The sequence below is a fragment of the Bubalus bubalis genome, chromosome 1 (assembly GCF_019923935.1).
Source record: "Bubalus bubalis isolate 160015118507 breed Murrah chromosome 1, NDDB_SH_1, whole genome shotgun sequence".
NCBI classification, from domain to species: domain Eukaryota; kingdom Metazoa; phylum Chordata; class Mammalia; order Artiodactyla; family Bovidae; genus Bubalus; species Bubalus bubalis.
Genome location: NC_059157.1, coordinates 142,326,070 through 142,349,862, shown reverse-complemented (window position 1 = coordinate 142,349,862; position 23,793 = coordinate 142,326,070). Strand labels below are relative to the sequence as shown.

The 23,793-nt window shown below is 40.2% G+C and overlaps 1 protein-coding gene and 1 long non-coding RNA gene across 11 annotated transcripts in view; one reads left to right on the top strand and one right to left on the bottom strand.

The window, feature by feature from the left end:
• Window positions 1–14,137, bottom strand: part of PHC3 (polyhomeotic homolog 3) — an 82,553-nt gene extending 68,416 nt beyond the window's left edge. For 4 of the 10 annotated variants that reach the window (XM_025288337.3, XM_006057457.4, XM_025288362.3 and 1 more), the window contains exons 1-4: window positions 13,982–14,136; window positions 11,329–11,494; window positions 7,024–7,179; window positions 5,860–5,937 (exon numbers count right to left, since the gene is read on the bottom strand). In XM_025288337.3, the coding sequence (XP_025144122.1) occupies window positions 5,860–5,937; window positions 7,024–7,179; window positions 11,329–11,494; window positions 13,982–13,995 (414 nt within the window). In that variant the 5' untranslated portion in view covers window positions 13,996–14,136. The other 6 variants (XM_025288366.3, XR_003110128.3, XM_025288341.3 and 3 more) reach the window with 5 other exon arrangements.
• Window positions 13,633–23,519, top strand: LOC123465909. Its single transcript, XR_006641223.1, has 2 exons — window positions 13,633–13,789; window positions 20,833–23,519. It is a non-coding gene; the product is annotated as an uncharacterized LOC123465909 (long non-coding RNA).
• Window positions 23,520–23,793: the final 274 nt, after the last annotated feature.

Below are 23,793 nucleotides of genomic sequence, written 5' to 3'. Positions count from 1 at the left end.
AACTCATGCTGAGTAAAACCCAAGGGTTTAATAATCTTCTTGTGATTAGATAATTTCCTCTCTAAAGTTCTAAACATACTCCCACTTTCATTCCACACCTGCCACACCATCCTCCTTTCTGTTTCTTAAGCATCTTTGCCTCCCTCACCCTCCTTCACATGCCATTTTTATTAGCAATGCTTTCCCTGACCACCCTAATTAAAATAGGAAATTCCTTCATCCCATTCCTCTTCATTGCTTTATTTTTCTCTACAGAGCTTACCACCAACTGACATATTATATACTAGTTTACTTACTATTGATATATCCCTAGCTCCATACAGATTTTGTCAGCTGTGTCCCAGTACTAGAGGAGTATTTAAATGCTCAATAAATATTTGTTGAATAAATGAGTGAATTATGAATGAATAAAGTCATAAAACTAACTAGGCTTCAAAATCTCATCTTGGGACTCCCTGGTGGTCCAGTGGTTAAGACTTTGTGCTCCCAAGTCAGGGGGCACAAGTATGCTCCCTGGTCACAGAATTACGATTCTACATGGTGCAGCCAAAAAAAAAAAAAAAAAGGCTCATCCTGTCTGGCATCAGAGCTAGAAAGTTATAAAAAAAAAAATAAGGTTTTTCCTTTTTAATAGAACAGTACAGTGAATTCAAGTCAAAACATCCGGGATTAATGTAGATTCTAAGGCCAAAAAACAACAAAGGGAATGAGATACAAAGAGCCCTTGAATCATTTAGAGACTTACGATTGCAATTTCCAGCCACGTAATCCTTTCCAGCTGAAAATGCCCAAAGACTTAGAAGAGAAAGAGACAGAATGATGGCACTTCTCTTACACTAAAACAAAATTAACCACAGGCCTATCTACTTACATTTATGTACAGAAATGCACAGTAATAAGGTGATAAGCTTCACACAAAACTTGGTCAGGGCAAAAGGGACTACTGAAACAGGATGTCACTTTCATGTATACATTTGTGTTGTCTGTAAGACAACAAGAGAGCATTCATGTTTTTTTTAAGACAAAATGAAACTTTTCAACCTACTTTCTCAAAGGTAACCACTGATTAACAGTTTATTGTGTATTACAGATTTTCTTCCTATATAACCAGACAGATATAAGTTTTAAAAAATAAGTGGTAGGAATTCCGTTTCCAGGAAAGTGGAATAGACACACATTTTACTCCTAAGTATAATTAAAAACCCCATCACTGCATAGAAAATAAACATAAGAAAGTCCTAAAAGGTGGAGAAAAGTAGACTCCAGGACTCAGTGAACCACGCAGTTGCGCGCTCCCTGGATTTTTTTTAATTTCATATAATCCAAACATTGGACATGACTGAAGCGACTTAGCAGTAGCAGCAGCAAAGCTAAACAAGTTAGTAACCCAGAAACAGCAATGGGTACAGACAAAAAAAAGAAAAAGCTCCAATGAGCTGCTCTTTCTAGCTGAGGATCAGAAAAGGGACAGCCTAGCAACACAAAAAACTTTTAGACAATAATTGCTCTACTCCAGCCAAACACCACAGAAACACTGTGGCCACATCCACACTAGCAAAGACCTAGGCCTCTCCCCTCACCAGGCTGTAGTGAGGTACCCCCAATCCCATCCAATGGGTCAGTGTCAAAAAAGGCCACGTAGAGAGCCAAGACCTTCACATCAGCCAAGCAATAACAGACCACAAATAACAACCCACCCCAACCCTGAAGCATCAGTGGAGACCACACAGGGAGCAATAACTGGACACTCCTTTCCCTCCTAGCCAGAGAAACATCAGTATAGGCCTAGTGAGGAGCCAGAACTCACACTGACTCAGCAATTGCAGGGAGCATCCCTCAGGTATCATTGGAAACCAAACACGGAACCTGGACTTACTTCTACCCTCAAGTGGCAGTGAGGAGGTGGCACATGTTCCCCTTTGGAAGCCAGCCAAAACAAAACTAAAGTAAGATCCACAATCTCATAATACTCAGTACGTCCAAGTTGCAATCAAAAATCACTCATTGAACCAAAAACCAGAAAGACCTCAAGCTGAATGAAAAAGGTAATAGATGCCAACACCAAGATGGAAAATATTTTAATTACCTGACAAAGATTTTAAAGCAGCAGTCATAAAAATGCTTTGAACAAGCAAGTATGACCCAACTGGAAACAAATGAAAAATAAACTCTCAGCAAAAGAAAAAGAACAAAAAGTTTTAGAACTAAAATACAGAATAACCTATTAAATAAGCTGCTGCTGCTACTGCTAAGTCGCTTCAGTCGTGTCCGACTCTGTGCGACCCCATAGACGGCAGCCCACCAGGCTCCCCCGTCCCTGGGATTCTCCAGGCAAGAACACTGGAGTGGGTTGCCATTTCCTTCTCCAATGCATGAAAGTGAAAGGTGAAAGTGAAGTCGCTCAGTCGTGTCTGACTCTTAGCGACCCCATGGACTGCAGCCTACCAGGCTCCTCCATCCATGGGATTTTCCAGGCAAGAGTACTGGAGTGGGGTGCCATTGCCTTCCCCGACTAAGTAAGCTAAATGAACTAATACTATATGTTCGTATTTTCACTTACTAACTAATGAAAATCTGTCTCTATATACACACGTACAGCATTCTAAAGTAGCTGCAGTGTTTGAATTAACTATCACTTAACTAATCCTCAATTAAAGAACATATGTATTGTTTATAATTTTCTACCATTACAAACCATGCATATTTGCGGAATTATCTATGTCATGATTATCTCTCATATTTAGCCAATGACATCATTTCACTAAAAATTAGACTCCTATGTGAAAGGGCATGCGGTTCAAATTTTCATACACTCTGCCAAATAACCTTCTAGAAAAGTCATACCAATTACATTCCCACCAATAGTGTATGAATGTACCATACCTGTCAACAGTTATTGTCTCAATTTTTCCCCCGTTTTCTAATCTGACAAGTGAAAATAAAACATTGATGTTTTTACATTCACTTCTTTATTACCAGTAAAGTAAACATATTTTCATGTGCTTAAAAGCCAAAAGTAGTCTATCTTTTGAAAATTACCAATTCAGGTCATTTGTGAATTCACATTATTTATCTTAGTAATACAGCCCTTGGTATTTCACAAATACAAGCTATGTGACATACATGGTGCAAATATATTTCAACCACTCTATTGTTTAACATTGTTGATGCTTTTTTCACAGTTTTTAATTACATTGCATTTAATACAAGTAAAAAGACATCCAACCTAAATACTTCAGTCCCAACTAATTTTAGAGCCAATCAAACACTCATACAAACCACTCTCACTACTGGTCAAGAGTATAGAATTAGCCTTTCTGTTCTAATTACAGGGAAGAAAAGGATGCTGGCACCCACTACACAATCAATTAACAATGGTCTTCTCCACATACATAGTTTCCCCATGCGGTAGACTGGACTTTTTACCTCATTTTTTAAATATAATATTCCATTTCCCCTCTGGAATTTCACTGCTACTCTAAATCCCAACCTATTTGGCAGGTGACTTGACAACCTACCTTGTAGCCCTTTTAGGTACGAGAGGACTGACCCTTCCCTCTTGGTGTTCATTGTTATCAGGCACCTATCTCAAAACAACCAAAATTCTGAAAACTAGCAGACTGCCAATAGACAATTCATTATTATCACTATCCAGGGATTTCTGCTATTATGCTCTGCCCCTCTTAAAAATTACTAAGCTACCCTGGGTATCATAATTTGGACTGCCAGTCAACTCACTTGAGCTACTGCTCAGCTGGGAAAGAACACAAAACAAATGCAATGTATTATTCTCTTGTTCTTCTAGGCATCCATTCTCTCTACTTCTTTTCCTCTCACCAGTTATCCAGAGATTCTGGCCCTGATTTATGACAAGTGGTAGTAACAATTTCATAAAAAAATAAGCACAATCACCAGAACTATGATTCGAAAAGTCACATACACAAAATCATAATGGAACAAAAATAGTTTTAAAGGATATCTTTTAATAATGTGAAGAGAAAATAATCCAGAACACATGCTGTGCTATGCTTAGTCGTTCAGTTGTGTCCGGCTTTTTGTGATCCCATGGACTGTAGCTTGCCAGGCTCCTCCTTCCATGGGGTTTCTCCAGGCAAGAATAATGGAGTGGGTTGCCATGCCCTCCTCCAGGGGATCCTCCCAACCGAGGGATTGAACCCAGGTCTCCCACGCTGCAGGTGGATTCTTTACCAGCTAAGCAACCAGGGAAGCCCAAGAATACTGGAGTGGGTAGCCTATCCCTTCTCCGGGAAATCTTCCTGACCCAGGAATCGAACCGGGGTCTCCTGCATTGCAGGTAGACTCTTTACAAGCTGCACTACCAGGGAAGCCAAAGATATTATGTGACATCAGTAACCATAACTATATAGCATTACTGCTTAGGGCTAAATACATTACTTAAATTTTTTATTTTATTCAGTCTAACATTTTCAAGTCACAAGTAATTTTTTTTGTAAGTAATTTTATTCATGTTCTAAGATACTTCCATGCTAAAACAGAATTTTTTCATTAAAAAGATCAATAGCCCACAAATAACTATGTGCTCATTATACATGTACTTAGTAAAGACCACACCCTTAGCTGAAGAAACATAGCACAAGTTCAACTTTAATTCCTCAGCCATCTATAAACTATATTCCATTGGAGTCTATTTTATCAAAGTATTACCATCCTGGATCAGAAAAAAATAGCTAGGAAGGACATTATTAGTTCAACTCAATGGTTCTCAACAAGGGGCAATTTGGCCCCTCAGAAAACATCTAGCAGTGCCTGCAGACATTTTTGGTTGTCACACTGGGGAAAGGAGAAGGGCACAGCCTACTGATATCTAAGCTAGGGATGCTGTTAAACATCTTACAAAGCACAGGACAGCTCCCCCATAAGAAAGAATTATCTGGTCCATAAGGTCTATAAGGATGAGGCTGAGAAATCTGGAAGAACTGATGAGATATGAATATGAACAACAGTGTATCAATGTTAAATTTCCTGAATTTGACCTGTTTCATGTGGCTTCATAAAAGAATGACTTTGTTCCTAGGAAGTACATATCAAAGTATTTAGGAGTAAAGGAACATGTCTTAACTTATCCACAAATGGTTCAGAAAAAGGTAACTGTATATATGTAGACAGAAAGAATGAATGATAAAGAAGTGAGCCAAAATGCTAACAATTGGTGAATCTGAGTAGAAAGTATACAGAAATTTTTATTATTCTTACAATTTGAAATTACATCAAAATACAAGGGTAAACAAGTATTACCACACCTGTAAATTTCTTTTTAACTAAAATACTTTGCACAATTTCCCAGTAAATATGTGCAATATAGCAAATCACCTTTTATTCTCTTTTCAAAATAAATTATACTATCTTGAATGAATACTTGTAAATTTGACCCAGATAACTCAAGTAAGCGTAAGCTGGGAAGTAAAATTTCTAAAATGTAAACTGCACAGAAAAAGCTAGAAACACTTAGATGTCTACCAAGGACATGACATTTTCTAGTACTTGTCACAGTAAATGCATGACTTAACTTCCCTATATTATATATTTCATGCTCTCAATGCACATTGAAAACTGTGACCATTCACAATCATAGAAGACCTGAACACAATCAAGGGGAAAACATGTATAAGAAATAATACAAAAATATTTTTATGACTCAGATTTTCAGAAGTTTGACATTAGTTCCAAATTCTCAAAATTTACCATTCCTGTTTCTAGCCACTTGTTACAAACAGTACCCAACAGATAAACAGTAACAGCTTTGTAGATTTTAACAGTTACTTTCTGGAAAGCAATAATCTAAAATTTTAAAACCAGGAAAAAAATTAGAGCACTTACAGATGTCTGAGACATACTTGACTGTTGTGTGACACTTCCTGTGGGGGATGTAGGTGGTCTTCCACTGGACAAGCTTGCCTAAAATAATAAGATCTTTATGTCTATAAGAAGTCTGAAGTTTAAAACTTTCTTGTACCAGGATACCACAAAAATCACAATTAAAGTCAAAACAACTATTTTACAGTCATTTTATAGTCAACATGGATTAAGTTTTGATCAAACAAATTAAGAAAAAGAGAAAACACTGCACGGTGAAATCAGAAGACCCAAAGGCTCAACTTAGTTTAAGAGCTGCACCCATTGTCAGTTTTACTCTATAGAACTCATCTTCGAAGTGAAATTACCAATCCAATGTTATGAAAAATAAATTGGAGCTATATCAAATGCCACTGTGTTTCAGTTTCCTAACTATCATGAACAAGATGTTATTTTAAATTACACTAATGAGAAGAAGTAATAGCTGGGATGTGTTTAACAGAAATAAACCTTTTTCAGGTTCAGTCAACTTGAGATCCTACTCTGGTTACTAGATTTAAATCTCCCATTAGAGTTTTATTTAAATAAACAATGCAATAATAATGAAGATCTGTTTAAAAACAAACATTTAATCATTAGCAGTAAGAATCATATGACTGGATTTTAGAAAAGTATACATACACATTTTTATAGAGAACATTTCTGGAGGGATGCATATTAAACACTGACCGCCGCTGAAGAGTGGAAAATACTAGTGGGTGTGGAAAAGAAACACCTCTATACTTTACCTCTTAAGAACGATTTTATACTGGTTTTTTTTTTTTTTTAGTGAGTATAAATTACTTATGTAATTTTAAAAAACCTTTTTTGGTTAAAATGTAAATAAGATTTATGTAACCTTAACTATTAACTGTCATCCCTAGAATTTTATACACACAAGACTGGTACAGCATTTCTGCAATGTAGATAAAAAGCAGAGGGACAAAACTCGGCAACAGAGTAACACATTAAACATTCGTTTTTTTAAACTAACTTTTATTTGGCAGCCTATTATATTTTCTTAAAAAAAAAAAAAAACACAAGATATCTGAAAACTCTGCAATAATACCCAGTGTATTTATTTTCATTAATTGTCTGCAGGCAATGTCAACTTTGGCCTGGTAAGTTCTTAATTCGTTTCAGTCTCACCTGAACAGCAGCAAGGCTCTGAAGCTGGGAGCTGCTTAAGTGCTGCTGCTGGAGAGCCGCTGTGTGCAGCATCAAGTGCTGCTGCTGCGCGGCGTACATCTGCTGTAGATACTGAGCAGCTGAGCTGGAAGGGCGATGCAGTGCCTGTTGAATTACCTGTGATAAGTCAATTGAACCAATGTCAAACCATAATCTTAACCATAAAGTATTAGAAAAGCTGTATTAGAAATTTTAAAAAGTAAAAGTAACCATAAAGTATTAGAAATTTAAAATTTCACTCCTTTAATATTCAATATCCTCACACTTATTAACAGTTCTCTCCTAGTTATACATCACTGCTGCTGCTGCTTCTAAGTCACTAGGATTCACTAATCTGTACAGGTTAAAGTTACCCAGTAGAGGCAATTCACAAAAGGAAAAAGGGCTAAGTAAGCATCTGAAAATATCTTCAATCTCATTAGTAGTCAAAACTTACAAATTAAAACACAACACTTTTTCAGCCTTCCAATGGATAAACATTTAAAAGACTACTACTACTGGAGAAACAGATTCACTCATATACTGTTAATAACAATGTAAATTGGAATACCCATTTTGGATAAAATGGAATACCCATTTTGGATTAAACTTGTTAGAATTCGCGATTTGGGTATAAAAAGAATATGTATACCCTGGATAGCATATTGAAAAGCAGAGACACTACTTTGCCAACAAAGTTCCGTCTAGTCAAGGCTATGGTTTTTCCTGTGGTCATGTATGGATGTGAGAGTTGGACTGTGAAGAAAGTTGAGCGCCGAAGGTTGGAGAAGACTCTTGAGAGTCCCTTGGATTGCAAGGAGATCCAACCAGTCCATTCTAAAGGAGATCAGCCCTGGGATTTCTTTGGAAGGAATGATGCTAAAGCTGAAACTCCAGTACTTTGGCCACCTCATGCGAAGAGTTGACTCATTGGAAAAGACTCTGATGCTGGGAGGGATTGGGGGCAGGAGGAGAAGGGGACAACAGAGGATGAGATGGCTGGATGGCATCACCGACTCGATGGACGTGAGTTTGAGTGAACTCCAGGAGTTGGTGATGGACAGGGAGGCCTGGCGTGGTGTGATTCATGGGGCCACACAGAGTTGGACACGACTGAGCAACTGAACTGAACTGATACCCTGCGTGTATTACAAACAGTAATGTATAACAGATCAGTGCCGTCCAATACAGTAGCCACTAACCCTAAGTATCTACTAAGCACTTACAAGGAGACTAGTGCAACCAAGGAACTAAGTTTTTAATTTTACTGAATTTTAATTTAAATATAAAATAGCCACATGCAGCTAGCAGCTACTATATTGAACAGAGCAGATAACAACAATCAACAAAACAGTTTCCAAATACATTTAGGTGAAAAAAGGTCACTTAACAGTGTACAGAGTAAGATACCATTTATATTAAAATATTTTAAACAATATTCAGGAAAACATTAAAAGACTACTGATAGGTAGCTAGATTAGAAGTGATTTTTACCTGATTCTCATTTGTATTTTTTCTAAATGTCTGAAAAAACTTAGCTTCATTACAGTAATAACTACATAAAATTATAAAGCCATTTTTTTTAGAAAATTACTAAGTAACCACTCATTTTTTTTAAATGTCAGGTGCAACTGTTTCAACACAAAATAAAATTATTCTTACTAAAAAAAAATTCTTATAAGTGCTCATTACTGTGACTATTTATTAGTAAAATAAAAACTCTGAACCCAAACTTCATAAATTGATAAATGTGAAACAATCAAGAGTTCTAATAAAAGAGAAAAATCCTTTATTTGTCCAAATGGTACACTGGACTACACCAGTCCTCTGCAATCACAGCCCAAAGTCATGTCATGCCCATGGGGACTTTCAAACAGCACCCTAAATCTCAAGATGAAACCAGAGTTTTCAAAGAGCTAATGGAGAAAAAGAGACATAATCCTATAGTTTGAGCTTCTGAGTCAGGATACCTTTATCACAAAGCTATGAATGTCTTTATTTAAATTCCAAGAAAGCACGTTTCCTTGTGTTTTTTACCTTCCTGCATTCATGTCACAATCGCCAACAATAGACTGCTACACCTGCTGCAGATTCATGTCACAAAATCAATATAGGCTTTTGACCCCTAGTTGCAGGGAAGTACAGACCAGCATTAAGTGCTTTAGAATCACAACAATATATCTTTTTGGTTAGGTTATCTGTATATGTTGCTCTAATTCCATAACAAAACTCTAAAATCAAACTGAAATTAAAAATGAAGAACTTATTTGAATATACTTATTTTTTCTATTGTCAGCACAATTTTTCATTACCATTCAGTGCCATACTCATGGATGAGAGACTCTTTAAAAACAAGTTAAAGATACAGCACATTGCTCTTATTTTGTTCCTCTGGAGCAAGGACGGTGAAAAGGATTCACAGGGGTGGGGGGAAAAAAAAAAGCTGGAAGGTATTAAACTACTTAGGTAGTTCAATAAATATTGATTTGATTACATTTTAAGGGAAGCAATTCTATGATCTTGTAAGAATCAGAGGTAGTGCTATTCATGAGATATTATCTTCAACTACAAATCTCGAGTAACTGTTTTTTATTAACACAGCCAGCTTAGAAAATAGGTGGAGAACAAAATGGTATTTAAAATATCACATTATCTTTATGTTCAAGGATCTAGATATTCTTCCCTGTTTCCCTTGCCTCAGAGAAAGGTGAAAAACATTAAAACCACTATGTTCCAGTCTGAATTTCTACTGAACTGACGGACGAGTTTCCAACAATCCTGATTCTACTCCACAGTAATTTCAGAATACTAAGCCATATAACAGCTAGACAGTCAGTATACTGGGATCTGCACTCTAGAAAAATGCATCAGGGAGATGACTAAACCAGGTCTGTTTTTTTCAGGGTGGAGTGCAATTATGCAGATTTGAGAAAGAACAATAGGTGTAATGGGAAAAAAATCTCAGTGTTTAAGGGCACAACTCTAAAGTCAAGAGTACCAACTAGGTATGTGAGTTTAGGAAAGTTATTTAGCCAATTTAAAACATCAATTTTTCCATCTGTTGAATGGAGATAATCCATGTAAAGCATTTATCAAATAGCATATAATTATTCAGTATGTATTAGCTACTATCATTTACTGAGTATATAACTTGCCCCACAAAATTCTAGATCCTTTGTCTAATCCTCATAACTTATTAAGCAGGTGGTCTCATTCTCATTTTATAGTTTTCTGAGGCTCAAGGAGATTGTGCCTCTCACTCAAGGCTAGCTACAGTAAAGAAAATGGAATTAAAACAAAAACTGCATCAGCCTGCAATGCCCATGCTCTTTTTATGCAATACCATATTGCCTCAACCTCCATTACTATTAAGGCTGTCTTGCTATATCTTGCTGTTTGCTGAAGCCAGGGTAGGCAAGGAGTGAGCGGGGAAGCTGGAAGAAGATACAAGGAGCCAGAAGAACTGCAGACACATTTCTTCTCTCCTGACTGGCACAGCAGCCATAACAGTAGACATGCTGTATTCGCTTGTGGTTGACCCAGCAGACATAGCCATAACGCTGCCACAAGGGCTTTTCAGGTGGAGCTTATATAGGTTTACAGAACAAAAGTGGCCCGTGGTCAAGGGGGTACATCGGGACACACATATGCAGTGCTGTAAGTGATCTCAGCTGTCACACAACTGTATTTACAAAACACGGGGCGAGAGCAAGAGACTATGGGGTGAGAGAGCCTGACCACCACCATCTTTGCTCATTTGCTCCTTCCCTACAAAGGTTAACCAGCTAAACTTTATTTTCTCAACTAAGTGAATAGCCTAAGACTTTTCCTAATTAAATATTCCCTTTCTCCTCTGCCCGATAGCTGCTTATGGATCCTCTTGCTTAGGGTTCTTAGGTTTAAAACGAACCTTTTATCTACAGAGCTGAATAAATCCTAAGTTCAAATTTTGGGTTCAAATACACAATAATCCAGAAAAACCTAAAGCCATTTTCATGTTGGGGCTCTTGGTCGAGTTTCCCCACTTGCAGCAGCACCTAGGGACCTTCCAATTATAATTCTCCTCACATTGTTTTCGAAGCTACATGCTGACAAATGGAGGCCCTCCCAACAGAATGATTATTAAATAACTCTGTTGGTAGTTCCAAACGTCCACAATTCTAACTGTACTCACTTAGAGGGTTATCATGTAACTCATTTGAGGATATGAAACAATACATTTACCTGGCTTAAGCAAAAAGTCATAGCTCCTAAGTCTTAGCCTACCCGTCATGGTAACTGAATTACCTGTACAGCATGCCGGTCTGAGCCACTATAGACAGAGATCTGCGGTTGCTGCATTCGAGAGGAGGAAGTAGTGATGGTGGTGGTGGTGGTGCTACTGTTTGTCGTCGACACCGAAGATGTTCCCGGGTTTGGTTCACTATCCATAGCTGTACTGTGGTCCTTAAATCTAGCAGACAGCACAAAGGATTTGTATTGGCAAAAGCGTTATACTGTTTAAAGAATATTTAATTACTCCAAGTAGTGATCAGAACAGTCTAAATTTCTAAGAAGGACCTCATAAAATAAAGATAGCACACAGTCACCATAAACACATGAAACGGAAAAATACTTTACAAAGATAAAGCATAATTAAGAACTCATATCTACTAAATTTGAATCCAGAGGACTCAGGATACAGAACCCAGATAAAGCCTGGCCTAAAGTTTACCTTTTTATTGTTGAAGGAAGATGAATGTCTTGAAACCAAAACAGGTGATGACAGAATACTTTACTACCTGGGAAAATTAAAACTTAAGCAATATCAGAGTATTCAAATACTTCTTTATATTCTTTTGACCATACTGATTACAAATTAAAATCATTCTTCTTATGTAGACATTAAAAAGGATGCCTGTGGACTTGTGCTAGCTTAGTTTAGCTTAGTCAATTAACTCAATTTTTGGTTACCGTATGTACTTTATTTAAAAATACGTTCTCTAGGAAAATAAGTTAAAAAATAATTTATTAACTCAAACTGCTTTCCCTGTAATTATTCTACAATTCTGTCCTTACCACATCTAATAGCTCTGAGTTAATACTCATAAGCAGATTACTCTGGGTAAATAAGAGAAGCAGTGGAAAACAATTTCCCCACTTGCTAACAAAAATTTCTTTCACAAAATACAGCTCCAAATTTTGAAAACAGTGTAAACTATGTCACTTTCCTTATGCATGAAGTGCAGTTTTGTACCATTCTGATTATCTTCCCTCCAACATTACAAACTCATTTCACTGTTGTGATACAAATACACAATTTTTATTTTAATAAATTCAAACGACACATTAAGTCAATTCTGAGTGCTTTAATGTTGTTAGAAACTAGAACTATAACATTTATTGTAGGAATAGAAATGCACCACAAAAAGCAAACGTAAGAATATACTGGTTTTCTCTGCCTTTCTTTTCTTCTAAGAAACATAATACAAACCCACCTCACATGAGAAGTACTGACAAGAATGTAACACTTTCTACTTCAGGAAAAGACAAAGGAATTTGGCACTAACTGTGAATACGTGCACTATTTCCACATAGTGTCCTTTTACCTACAAATTTTCTTTGTTTTTTATATCACATATATAAACAGTATTTATATGTATAACCATAAGAGTATGATTGCTCTGTGAGGAATCAAATGTTTTTAAAAGCCCGATTTATAAGAGGAAACGTGAAAGGAAAAAAAGTGGGGAGCCAAGTCTTACTAATCTTTTTGATTAATAAATGACTCACACACTTTTAGACTTCTCTGGGGTTTTTATTGGGGGGGGAGGGTTGGGGAGCGGTTTGTTAGTTTTGCAAACTCCTTTCCATTCATCAAATCACAGCAGCATATGTTAACAATTCAACATCATACAGGTATGGTGGTAGATAAACTTTTTACCAAATTGCTGTCATAACACTTCTGAACCACGCATTAATGATATGCAAAAAGCCAGCTTTAATTCTGGTCCTTGTACAGTGCTGTTCTGCTCAACCATCTCCTCAAACCCTGCAGTAAGCAGTTCAGTAACTAAATATGGTCACAGAGAATCCAAAATCTAGACACAAGTCTAAACATCGGTGGGTAGAACTGGCCAAATCATTAAACTGCATCTGGAGACCTGGCACAAAAGAACAATTTTGCTAATTCCACCGACTAGCCTTGTATATTGCCTGCAAAACACAAACGGCAGTTCCGCTGCACAAGCGGCCTACCCAGGAAACACTTAAGTTTGAGTCGCTAACTAAGCATACCATCACACCGCCACACAAGAATGTGGCCCTCTAGGGCGGCAACTACACTGCAGCCAGAAACCCGAGGGAAAGAAAGATCTTTCCTACCAGGGTGTTTTCAGCCTCGCCAAACACGCCATAGCCCCCGCCGCTGAGACACCTCCTCCGAGCCTGCCGAGGGAGGGAGTGAGCAGCCCCACGTCTCGGGCTCTCCCACGGAGGCGCAGTGGGGTGGCGCCGGGGCGGGAAGGAGGCGAGCGTGAAGGAGGCCTGGCAGTGCCCGCCCAGCCCTACCCTGCCTCCGCGGGCCCCCGGTGCGGGCGACCGTCACAACGCTGCCCGCGGGGCCCACTTGCAGGGATGACAGCCTCTGAGGGGCCCACCCGGGCTCATCTTCCGGAAGACCCCGGCGGTAGGGGTCCGAGGAGGGACCCTGCGCACAGGGCCCCGCAGATCCGGGACCAGACGGCGGAAGGGGCGCTCCCGCCTGGAGGTAACTGGACCCTTACAGTTCGGCTCCGTCCCCCGACAAGGGCCAAGCAGGCTCCTCCACGATAAGGAAGCTCTCGCGTCCCCCTTTCACCGCACTGCCCGCGAAAGAGCCCTGAGCTTTCCCCTTGGGGGGACTTGTCGCTGCCCCCTCTCGCCCCCCAGTTACGACATCAGTCACCAGCAAGTCACTCACTCCGCTTCCGCCATCTTCTCTCCTCCATCACTAACATGGGCTGCGCATGCGCCCCCCGGCGGCGGCAGCGGCGGCCGCGGCAGAAGAGGGAGGAGGGGCGGAGTCGGCTCAGCCTCGGGCCCCCGAGGTCACGTGGGGCCCTCGTCTCCCAGTTCCTCCTCCCTGAAGGCTTGCTGGCTCGGGGAAGTGACCAGGTTTTGCCAATTTAGGTGTCAGTGTCTCACGTGCACCCCCTCGCTTTCTCTAGGATCTTCTTCCTACTGGGGAGGGGTGTCTAACCGAGATATGAAAAGTTCTGATTAGACTGTTAAATGACAAATTTTATGAATATCTAAAATATACCAAAGCTTGTGCAAACTGCAAAGAGGGAGATGGAAGAGAATGACGCGAGAATTGGATGCTGAGGTCTCAGAGTGAAAGGAAATGCCATGGTAGCTGCAGGGCTTGTTGCCTGGGGTGCATGGCAATTTGGTGATAGAACCAGCAGGCCCTGTCTTGGGCTCAGAGATAGAGTTCTGGATGCCCATGCGGTGGACAGTTAAGGTATTATATTACCCTAAGAATATCACCCACTTCTTTGACATGAATTTACTGACCGCTTAATGGCGATTAAAAGTTTGCATACCGCAGAGACAACAAGCGGGAATAGCCACCAGTTTGCTAAGATAATTTACTGTATTCTACACACGTGGCAACTAATCTGAAGCAGGATGAGACAAATGTGTGAAGATGAGTGAACCAAGTCCCTGTCTTCCAACAAGTCTTAATCTGTCTTTTACAGAGAGAGGCACACAATCTAAGTGTTCTAACATAGATCCATTAAGTGCTTTGGAAATTTAAATTCAAGGAATAATAAATCTTCACTGCCCTTCACCAAATAAAGCATTTTGAACACAAATAATGCCTTCTTTTTGCACTTTTTAAGATGGTGGAGTCACATTTCAAAACTGAGAAATGAGGAACTTCCCTGGTGGTCCAAAGGTTAAGATTTGGTCCTTCCAATGCAAGGGGCCAAGATTTCATCTGTGGTGGTGGAACTAGGGTTCTACATGCTGCACTGCAATGGCAAAAAAAAAAAAAAAAAACCTGAGAAATTAATTACTGATATAAATTCAACACAAAGTGTAATATGGTCTAATGAAAATATGCTTAATCTTACAAATCCTGTGACCAGGATGTCCCTAGGGGAAGGAAAAGATCACTTTCAATGTCGGCTAAATTGTCCCTTTGCCACATCTCCCTGTATGATAACCTTGTTTCTTTATCTTATTTTCTTATCTGAAAGCAAAACCCTTCCTACTACTCCTAGGAGAACTCACTGGAAAGTCCCCTTTGAAAATTCCCTGTAGATGCTTAAAAATAAGATATTACTACTTCATCTTTCTTTTCTGATTTGCTCAGATGATGCCATTGCCATATAATTCCCAAGAATCAACTGTTGGGATTTCCCTGGCAGTCCAGTGGTTAAGACTGTGCACTTCCAGTACAAGGGGTGTGAGTTCAATCCCTCATCACAGCAGAATTAAGATCCTGCATGCTGTGTGGTCAAAAAACAAGTTGACTGTCTGTTGGTATTGCTGAAATTTTCATGCATCAAAACAAAACTGAAGAAAGCAGTCTTAAGGACTTCCCTGGTAGTCCAGGGACTAAGAGTCTGCACTCATAATGCAGGCAGCCCAGCTTGAATCCCTGGTCTGGGAACTAGATCCCACATAGAGCAACTAAGTGTGCATGCCACAAGTAAAGATCCCCCATGCCGCAACTAAGACCTAGTGCAGCCAAATAAATAAAAATTTTTAATTTTTTTTAAAAAGCAGTCTTAGACCTAAACATGAAAAATGCATAATCCAAAGGAATGTTTGGAAAAAATATGCCAAAATTGTTCCTTTTCATCCCTCTTTCTTTGAACATCCAAGGCCTGTATCTGTATTGGCATCTCATGCAGATTGGCCTTAAAAGTCATAATACATATTGGATAAAGTCAGGCCAGTACTGCTTTTCTTTTTTTTTTTTTTTTTGGCCACACCCAGTGGCTTGCAAGATCTTAGTTCTCCAACCAGGGATCAAACCTGGGCCCAGAAGTGAAAGGACCAAGTCCTAACCACTAGAGCACCAGAGAATTCCCAGTACTACTTTTTTAGAAACATTTCAAACCCAACATTTATTATAACAACAACTAGTATTTGTCTAGCCTTTTACTGAAGGCAGAGGATTTCCACAAACTCATTTGATCTTCACAACAATACTAGTTATCATTTTCATTTATCACAGAAATATAGTGAGGTCAAGGTGATTAAATGACTATGGTGACTGCTAGAATGGAGTTCCAGAATTGGGGTTCTAACTTAAGTTTTCCATGGCCAAAGTCAAGTTTTCTTCACTGCATCATTCAGAAAGCCACTGTGTGAAATGTTAGAGGAGACAAGGTATGATGCAGGACTACTCTCAAGAAACTTACCAACACTTATCTGATGAAACAGAGGAAGGTGTTTTACCTCTTGGTGATTTCCTATGGAAAAGATATATGTCATGCTAATAGAACTTGAAACTTTCTAAAGTTTCCAGGAGGTGTTGCTTTGGAGAAGTGCTAGCATCCTATATAATTTTAGAAAAATCCCTCCAGCAAGGATGCTTTGGAGGAAAGTGAAACCAGAGACCTGGAAACTAATTGGAAAACTCTATTAATCCCTAGAGAAATGGTAAAAGGCTCCAGGAATGAAAAGGAGGGATAGATTAAAATTTTGGTTCCTTAGTTGTACTAGTCACACATCAAATGTAATAGATATATGTGGCTAGTGGCAACTGTATGGTACCATGCAAATATAAAACATTTCTTTCATTACAGAAAGTTCTATTGGACAGTGCTGGTCTGAACACTAGATCGAGCATTGGCAAACTACTATTTCTGTCTTAGTTTGGGCTGTTATGACAGAGACCATGCACTGGATGGCTTAAATGAACTTTTTTCCCCACAGTCCTGGAGGCTGGGAAGTCCAAGATCAAGGTGCAAGCAGATTCAGTATCTGGTGAGGTCCCTCATCCTGGTTTGCAGGCAGCCACCTTCTCACTGTATCCTTACATGGTAGAGAGAGAAGGCAGAGGAGCAGGCCTGGGGACCATGGGAATTCGGCCCACTTCATGTAACTCACTTGTGGCTTCAACACCTGTTCAGCCCTGTTGTTACTGACCAGGGCTCTTGGCCTTCCTCAATCAATAGAAATTGACTAGAGGCCAGACAAGAAAGTCAGGTGAGGCGTTATTGGGGCCCCTGCTGTAGCAGGGGGAAGTGACAACAAACAACAGATTCCTTTGCTTGCTTGCTCCCAGTGAGGGGGGCAAGCTTGTTCCTTATATAGAACAAGAGCAGCAGCAGCAGGGGTGTGTTCAGGGGTCAAGGGCTTAGGTGGTTTGCCTATCCCTTAGGTAGTGTTGTGTGCAAGGGTGTGATTTTTCTTCCGACACCCTGTTATTGCTCCAGGCTCTTCAAAAGTGTGGCAATCAGGTTTTTTCGTCTCTTTGTATCTTTTGGTCCAGAATTATCTTAATGTGCACACAGTTATTTTTAGTCCCATACAGTTTCTTTGTGTTTTGTGGCTTGAGGAGATGTGTGTCCAAGTGCGAGCATTGCAGCACTACAGCAAAGGGTCCCAAGTCCCAGCCTGTCTCGCTAACGTGTATAATCCACTCCATTTGATGGGTAGGATATTGTTATGCACATTCAGCTTTACGGCTTGATAGACCAGATGATACTCAGTTCATAATGGGCAGCTCAAATTCCATGGTAATTTGGTGACCCATAATTAAGCAATCAGTCTCACTAAGGTCAAATAAATTCTTCAAACCAGGTTTCAGCAGTATGTGAACTGAGAACTTCCAGATGTACAAGCTAGATTTAAAAAAGACAGAGGAACCAGAGATCAAATTGCCAACATATGCTGGATCATAGAAAAAGCAAGGAAATTCCAGAAAAACATCTCCTTCTGCTTCATTGACTATGCTAAAGCCTTTGACTGTGTGGATCACAACAAACTGTGGAATATTCTTAAAGAGATGGGAATACCAGACCATCTTCCTACCTCCTGAGAAACCTGTATGCAGGACAAGAAGCAACAATTAGAACCAGACATAGAACAACAGACTGGTTCAAAACTGGAAAAGGAGTATATCAAGGTTGTATATTGTCACCCTGCTTATTTAACTTATATGCAGAGCACATCATGCGAAATACTGGGCTGGATGAATCACAAGTTGGAATCTAGATTGCTGGGAGAAATATAAATAACCTTAGACGTGCAGATGATTCCACTTTAATGGCATAAAATGGAGAGAAAATAAAGAGCTTCTTGATGGAGATGAAAAAGGAGACTGAAAAAGCTGGCTTAAAACTCAACGTTAAAAAAACTAAGATCATGGCCTCTGGTCCTATCACTTCATGGCAAATAGATGGGGAAAATGTGGACACAGTGTCAGATTTCATTTTCTTGGGTTCCAAAATCACTGTGGATGGTGACTGCAGCCACGAAATTAAAAGATACTTGCTCCTTGGAAGACTACCTATGACAAACATAGACAGTGTGTTAAAAAGCAGAGACATCACTTTGCCAGCAAAGGTCTGTATAGTCAAAGCTATGGTTTTTCCAGTAGCTGTGTATGGATGTGAGAGTTGGACCGTAACAAGGCTGAGCCCCGAAGAATTTAAACTCTCGAACTGTGGTGCTGGAAAAGACTCTTGAGAGTCCCTTGGATAGCAGGGAGATCAAGCCAGTCAATCCTAAAGAAAATCAATCCTGAATATTCATTGGAAAGAGTGATGCTAAAGCTGAAGCTCCAATACTTTGGCCACCTGATGTGAAGAGCTGACTCATTAGAAAAGATCCTGTTGCTAGGAAAGATTGAAGGCAGGAGGAGAAGGGAGAGACAGAGGATGAAATGGTTGGATGGCATCACTGACTCAATGGACATAAGTTTGAGCCAACTCTGGGAGATAGTGAAGGACAGTGAAGCCTGGTGTGCTGCAGTTCATGGGATCACAAAGATTCAGACACCACTCAGCAACTGAACCAACAACAAAGGTCAAGGAGCAGGCCAAGAGCTGTTTCTCAAAAGGGCAGCTATCTGCAGATTATGATAGAGCTCTGTTCCAAATTCCTAATCACTTGCTGTGATTTACCCACACGGGCCTGCTGAAGGCTTGCTTCAGTTATGTCTAACTCTTAGCAATCCCATGGACTGTAGCCCTCCAGGCTCCTCTGTCCATCAGATTCTCCAGGCAAGAAGACTGGAGTGGGTTGCCATGCCCTCCTCCAAGGGATCTTCCCAGGGATTGTACCATGTCCCCTGCGGCTCCTGCATTGCAGACGGATTCTTTACCTCTGAGCCACAGAGGGGTAAGGGTGGGGAGCAGATGCAACATTTTATCCTTCACTTTAGAAGGGATATCTCAACATGGTCCACACCACTGGACCTCCTAGAAATTTCACTGACATAAAAGAAGAAATGTCACTGAATTTTTGTCAGATTTATTTTCCACCCCCTGACACACAAATGTCTTACCAAGAAGTCCGGAGTTGTTGCTACTTTTTGCTCACCGCATCCAATCAGCACGGTGTCATCAATGTAAAAGACCAATGTGATATGATGTGGAAGACAAAGGTGATCAAGATTCTTATGAACTGTGGGCTCAAGACTTCCCTGGTCGTCCAGTGGTTAATATTCTGTGCTCCCAATACAGGGGGTCCAGGTTTGATCCTGGTCAGGGAACTAGATCCCACATGCTACAATAAAGATAGAAGATCCTGGCAACAAGACCCGGCACAGCTAAATAAATAAATAAATAAATAATTTTTTAAAGATTCTTGCACGCTAGTTATGACACAGGCTGGAGAATTGATTTAGCCCTGATGTAGGATTGTGAAGATGTACTGCTGGCCTTTCCAGCTGAAAACAAACTGCTTCTGGTGGTCTTTGCTAACAGGTATCAAGGAAAAAACATTTGTCAGATTGATAGCTGCACCAGGTACCAGGGGATGTATTAATTTGCTCAACCAATAAAACCACATCTGGCAGAGCGGCTGCAATTGGAGTTACCACCTGGTTTAGCTTACAATAATCCACTGTCATTCTCCAAAATCCGTCTGCCTTCTGCACAGGCCATACAGGCCTTTTTGAATGGAAATGTGGTGGCAGTTTCTCCAGGAATTCAGTGTTGCTTTTGGTTTACTATTTTCCTAAGTAGAAGCAGTTCTAGAGGCTTCCACTTGATCTTTCCCACCATACTAGCCCTCCTTCCGCAGGTCAGGGAACCAACGTGGGGACTCTGTGAGGTGCTCAGTGTATCTATTCTAATTATTAATTCCAGGACTGGAGGATAATCACAGAATGGGCTTGGGGACCCAGTGTCCCCACTGTGAGACAGACTTGAGATAAAACTCAATCAATCACCTGACTTCCATAAGCCCCTTCCAAGACAGTGTACCACAGTGATGTTTGATCTCCTGGAATTCAGTTCAGAGCCAGTGTCCATTAGTTCCCAAATGGTCTGATTATTTTATTTTTTCTCAGTGCACAGTTTCCCTACTGAAAAGATTTGAAGTCCCTTTGGTGAAGTCTGGAGAAAGATTTTCTGTATACATTTTGATGGTGTACCAGTGTCATTTCTCTGGGGGATATAGCCTCCCCTTTACCTGAGGGATTCTGAGGTCTGTAAACTGTCTAAAGTCTGGGAAATGATGGAAGGGATATGACTCTCTTTTTATGATTCAGGTTAGACTTCTCTTTACTTGACCTAGAACTTTTCTATTGATACTGTTTCAGTAGGAATTTAGTGGGTTTTCTGTCTATTTCACTTCTAGGAATACCATGATCAACTAGCCAATGACTTACGTCCATGCAAGTCAGACCGTTCTGCTTGCTGCTGTGATTCTGCTGTCCGCCACAGTGACCATGCCCATCTTTCTCTTTGGCAGTGGTGTGCTGCCACTTGGCCCCTGCTATGCTAGGATCCAATTACTACTATTTCATTTAGGTTTTTTGGTTCAGTGGCTGCAGGTCCCACTGGCCTACAGAGAAGAGCAATCACCGACCACTTCAGGAATGCTGGAGCTCCTCTCACAAATTGCTATAGACTGAATACTTGTGTTCCCCCAACATTCAAACGTTGAAGCCATAACCCCCAGTGTGATAGCATTTGGAGACTTTGGGAGGTAAGTAGGTCATCAGAGTTGAACCTCTATAAATGGGATTTAGTGCTCTTGGAAGAAGAAAGATGAGAGAGTTGATCTCTTTCCACCACGTGAGGATACAGCAACAAGGTGGCCATTGTCTGCAAACCAGGAAGAAGTTTCTCACCAGACACCACATTGAACCTGCCAGCACCTTGAACCTGGACTTCCCACTCTCTGGAACTGTGAGAAAGAATTCTTTGTTGTTTAAACCGCTCAGACTATGGTATTTATCATAGCAGCCCAGACTGACTAACACAAGCCCATGGGCCAAACCCAACCTGCTGCTTGTTTTTGTACAGCTGTCAAGCTAAGAATGGTTTTTACATTTTCTAACAATAGAAAAAAAATATGAAAGAAAGAATAATATTTTGTGACAAGTGAGAATTATGTGAAATTTGTGTTTCAGTATCCATAAATAAGGCCTTATTGGAACACAGCAATGCTCATTCATTTATGTACTGTCTACAGCAACTTTTGTGTTGCAAGGGCAGAGGTGAGCAATTGCAATAGACACTACAATGGTTCACTTGGCAGAAAAAGGATGCTGACCTATGTTCTAAATCACTGATCACCTTGTGCTGGGCCCTTTCTTGGTAGTTAATATGGCATATACACTGTCCAACACCCCAACTACACTATGATTGCTTTCCTAATATGAGACAGAAGATGGACTGACTCAGATTTGAGTACTGATACAGACCTGAATTGGAGAAGGCAATGGCACCCCACTCCAGTAATTTTGCCTAGAAAATCCCATGGACAGACGAGCCTGGTGGGCTGCCGTCTATGGGGTCGCACAGAGTCGGACACAACTGAAGTGACGCAGCAGCAACAGACCTGAATGTAAAGTACTGAAGGTTTTAGTTTTATAATGTGAAAAAAAGAGGAACAACACCTTCAAGATTGTCATACAGTCTTAAAAACCCAAATGTAAAGTCTAAAAAAGTCCTCTTTTAAAAAGTTTATTTATTTATTTTTTCCTGCTCTGGGTCTCTGTTGTTGTGTACAGGCTTTCTCTAGTTGTGGTGAGCAGGCCCTACTCTCTGAGGGAGTGTGGGCTTATTGTAGTGGCTTCTCTTCTTGCAGAGCATGATCTCTAGAGCATGCAGGCTCAATAATTGTAACACACACGCTTTGTTGCCCTACACCATGAAGAATCTGCCTGGACCAGGAATCGAACCCATGTCCCTTGCATCGGCACTTGAATTCTTAATCATTGGACCACCAGGGAAGCCCCTCTTTTACTTTTTGAAATTTTTATCAAGATCTTCCTTCACCTGGACTTGCCTACTCGGTAGGTTTTAAATGCTTGTTGTGGGACTGAATGCTTCAATATTTGCATGAATAAAGCCTAAAATTCTAGTACATCCTACATTCTAGTAGACTGGAATGGTACAATGTATGGACTTGTTCTTCCTCTTCCTTGAAAATAAGATCCTAAAACCAAATACTTTAGTGAATAAAGCAAATAGTATTGAAACTGAGAAAAGAGTCTAGTCCTGCCACCTTTTATCTGTTCTTACAATAATTGTTGTGTTAATGCTATCAATCTTATCTTGTATACCTATGAGGGACACTGTTCCTAGTCCTCTATATTTCCCTAGATGATAAATCGTAGAGACAGGGACCTTTAAAGCTTGAAGGGACATTCACTGTCACATGCCCATGGGGGAAGAATCCATGGTAATAGCAGAATTTGAACTCTGGTCTCCTATCCACCCAGTCCTGGAGTTGCCTACCTTGTGCCAAAAAGCCTTACTTGAAGCATGTAGGTACTTGATAAGTATTTGAAGCAGCTATTGACTTTCATTTCCATTCTTTTTTCCAGCTTTTATGCTGTATTTACTTAGCATTGTGGCAGCTTGAAAGAGTTTTTATAAGTAGAGTGGTAGAGTTAGACAAACTTAGATTTGAATCCTGATTTTGCCACTAACTAGCTGTGTGACCTCTGGCAATGCCATCAGCTCCATCTTCAAAATATAGCCTTTATTGGAGCAGGCTAGAGAGGCAGGGTCTTAGATGTGCAATATCACTGTCTTTAAAGATAGAGAGCCTTCAGAAAGGAACACAGAACTGCTGACCTGGTGTTTTTAGCCAATGAGACCTGTACTGGACTTCTCACCCACAGAGCTATAAGAGATCAAGCCCTGAGCATTTGGAGTGGGAGCACTTACTCCAAGACCCTAGACTACCAGAGAACTAACCCTAGGGAGTATCAAATAGTGAGAACTCACACAAAGGAAACCACTTGAATACAAGACCTGGCATCACCCAACCACCAGTATCACCCTGTGTAGGATGCCTCATGTAAACAATGAAGGAAACAAAACTACAAACCCAATCTTCAGCAGACAGGATTACCAGCTCACTTAGCTTTGTCTATCAGAGGAAAAATAAACAAACAAAAACTCAGCACAAATCTCACCCTATTCAAAGCTTACACAACCACTGGACCAACCTTGCTGCTGCTGCTGCTGCTGCTGCTAAGTCGCTTCAGTCATGTTCGACTCTGTGCGACCCCATAGATGGCAGCCCACCAGGCTCTCCCATCCCTGGGATTCTCCAGGCAAGAATACTGGAGTGGGTTGC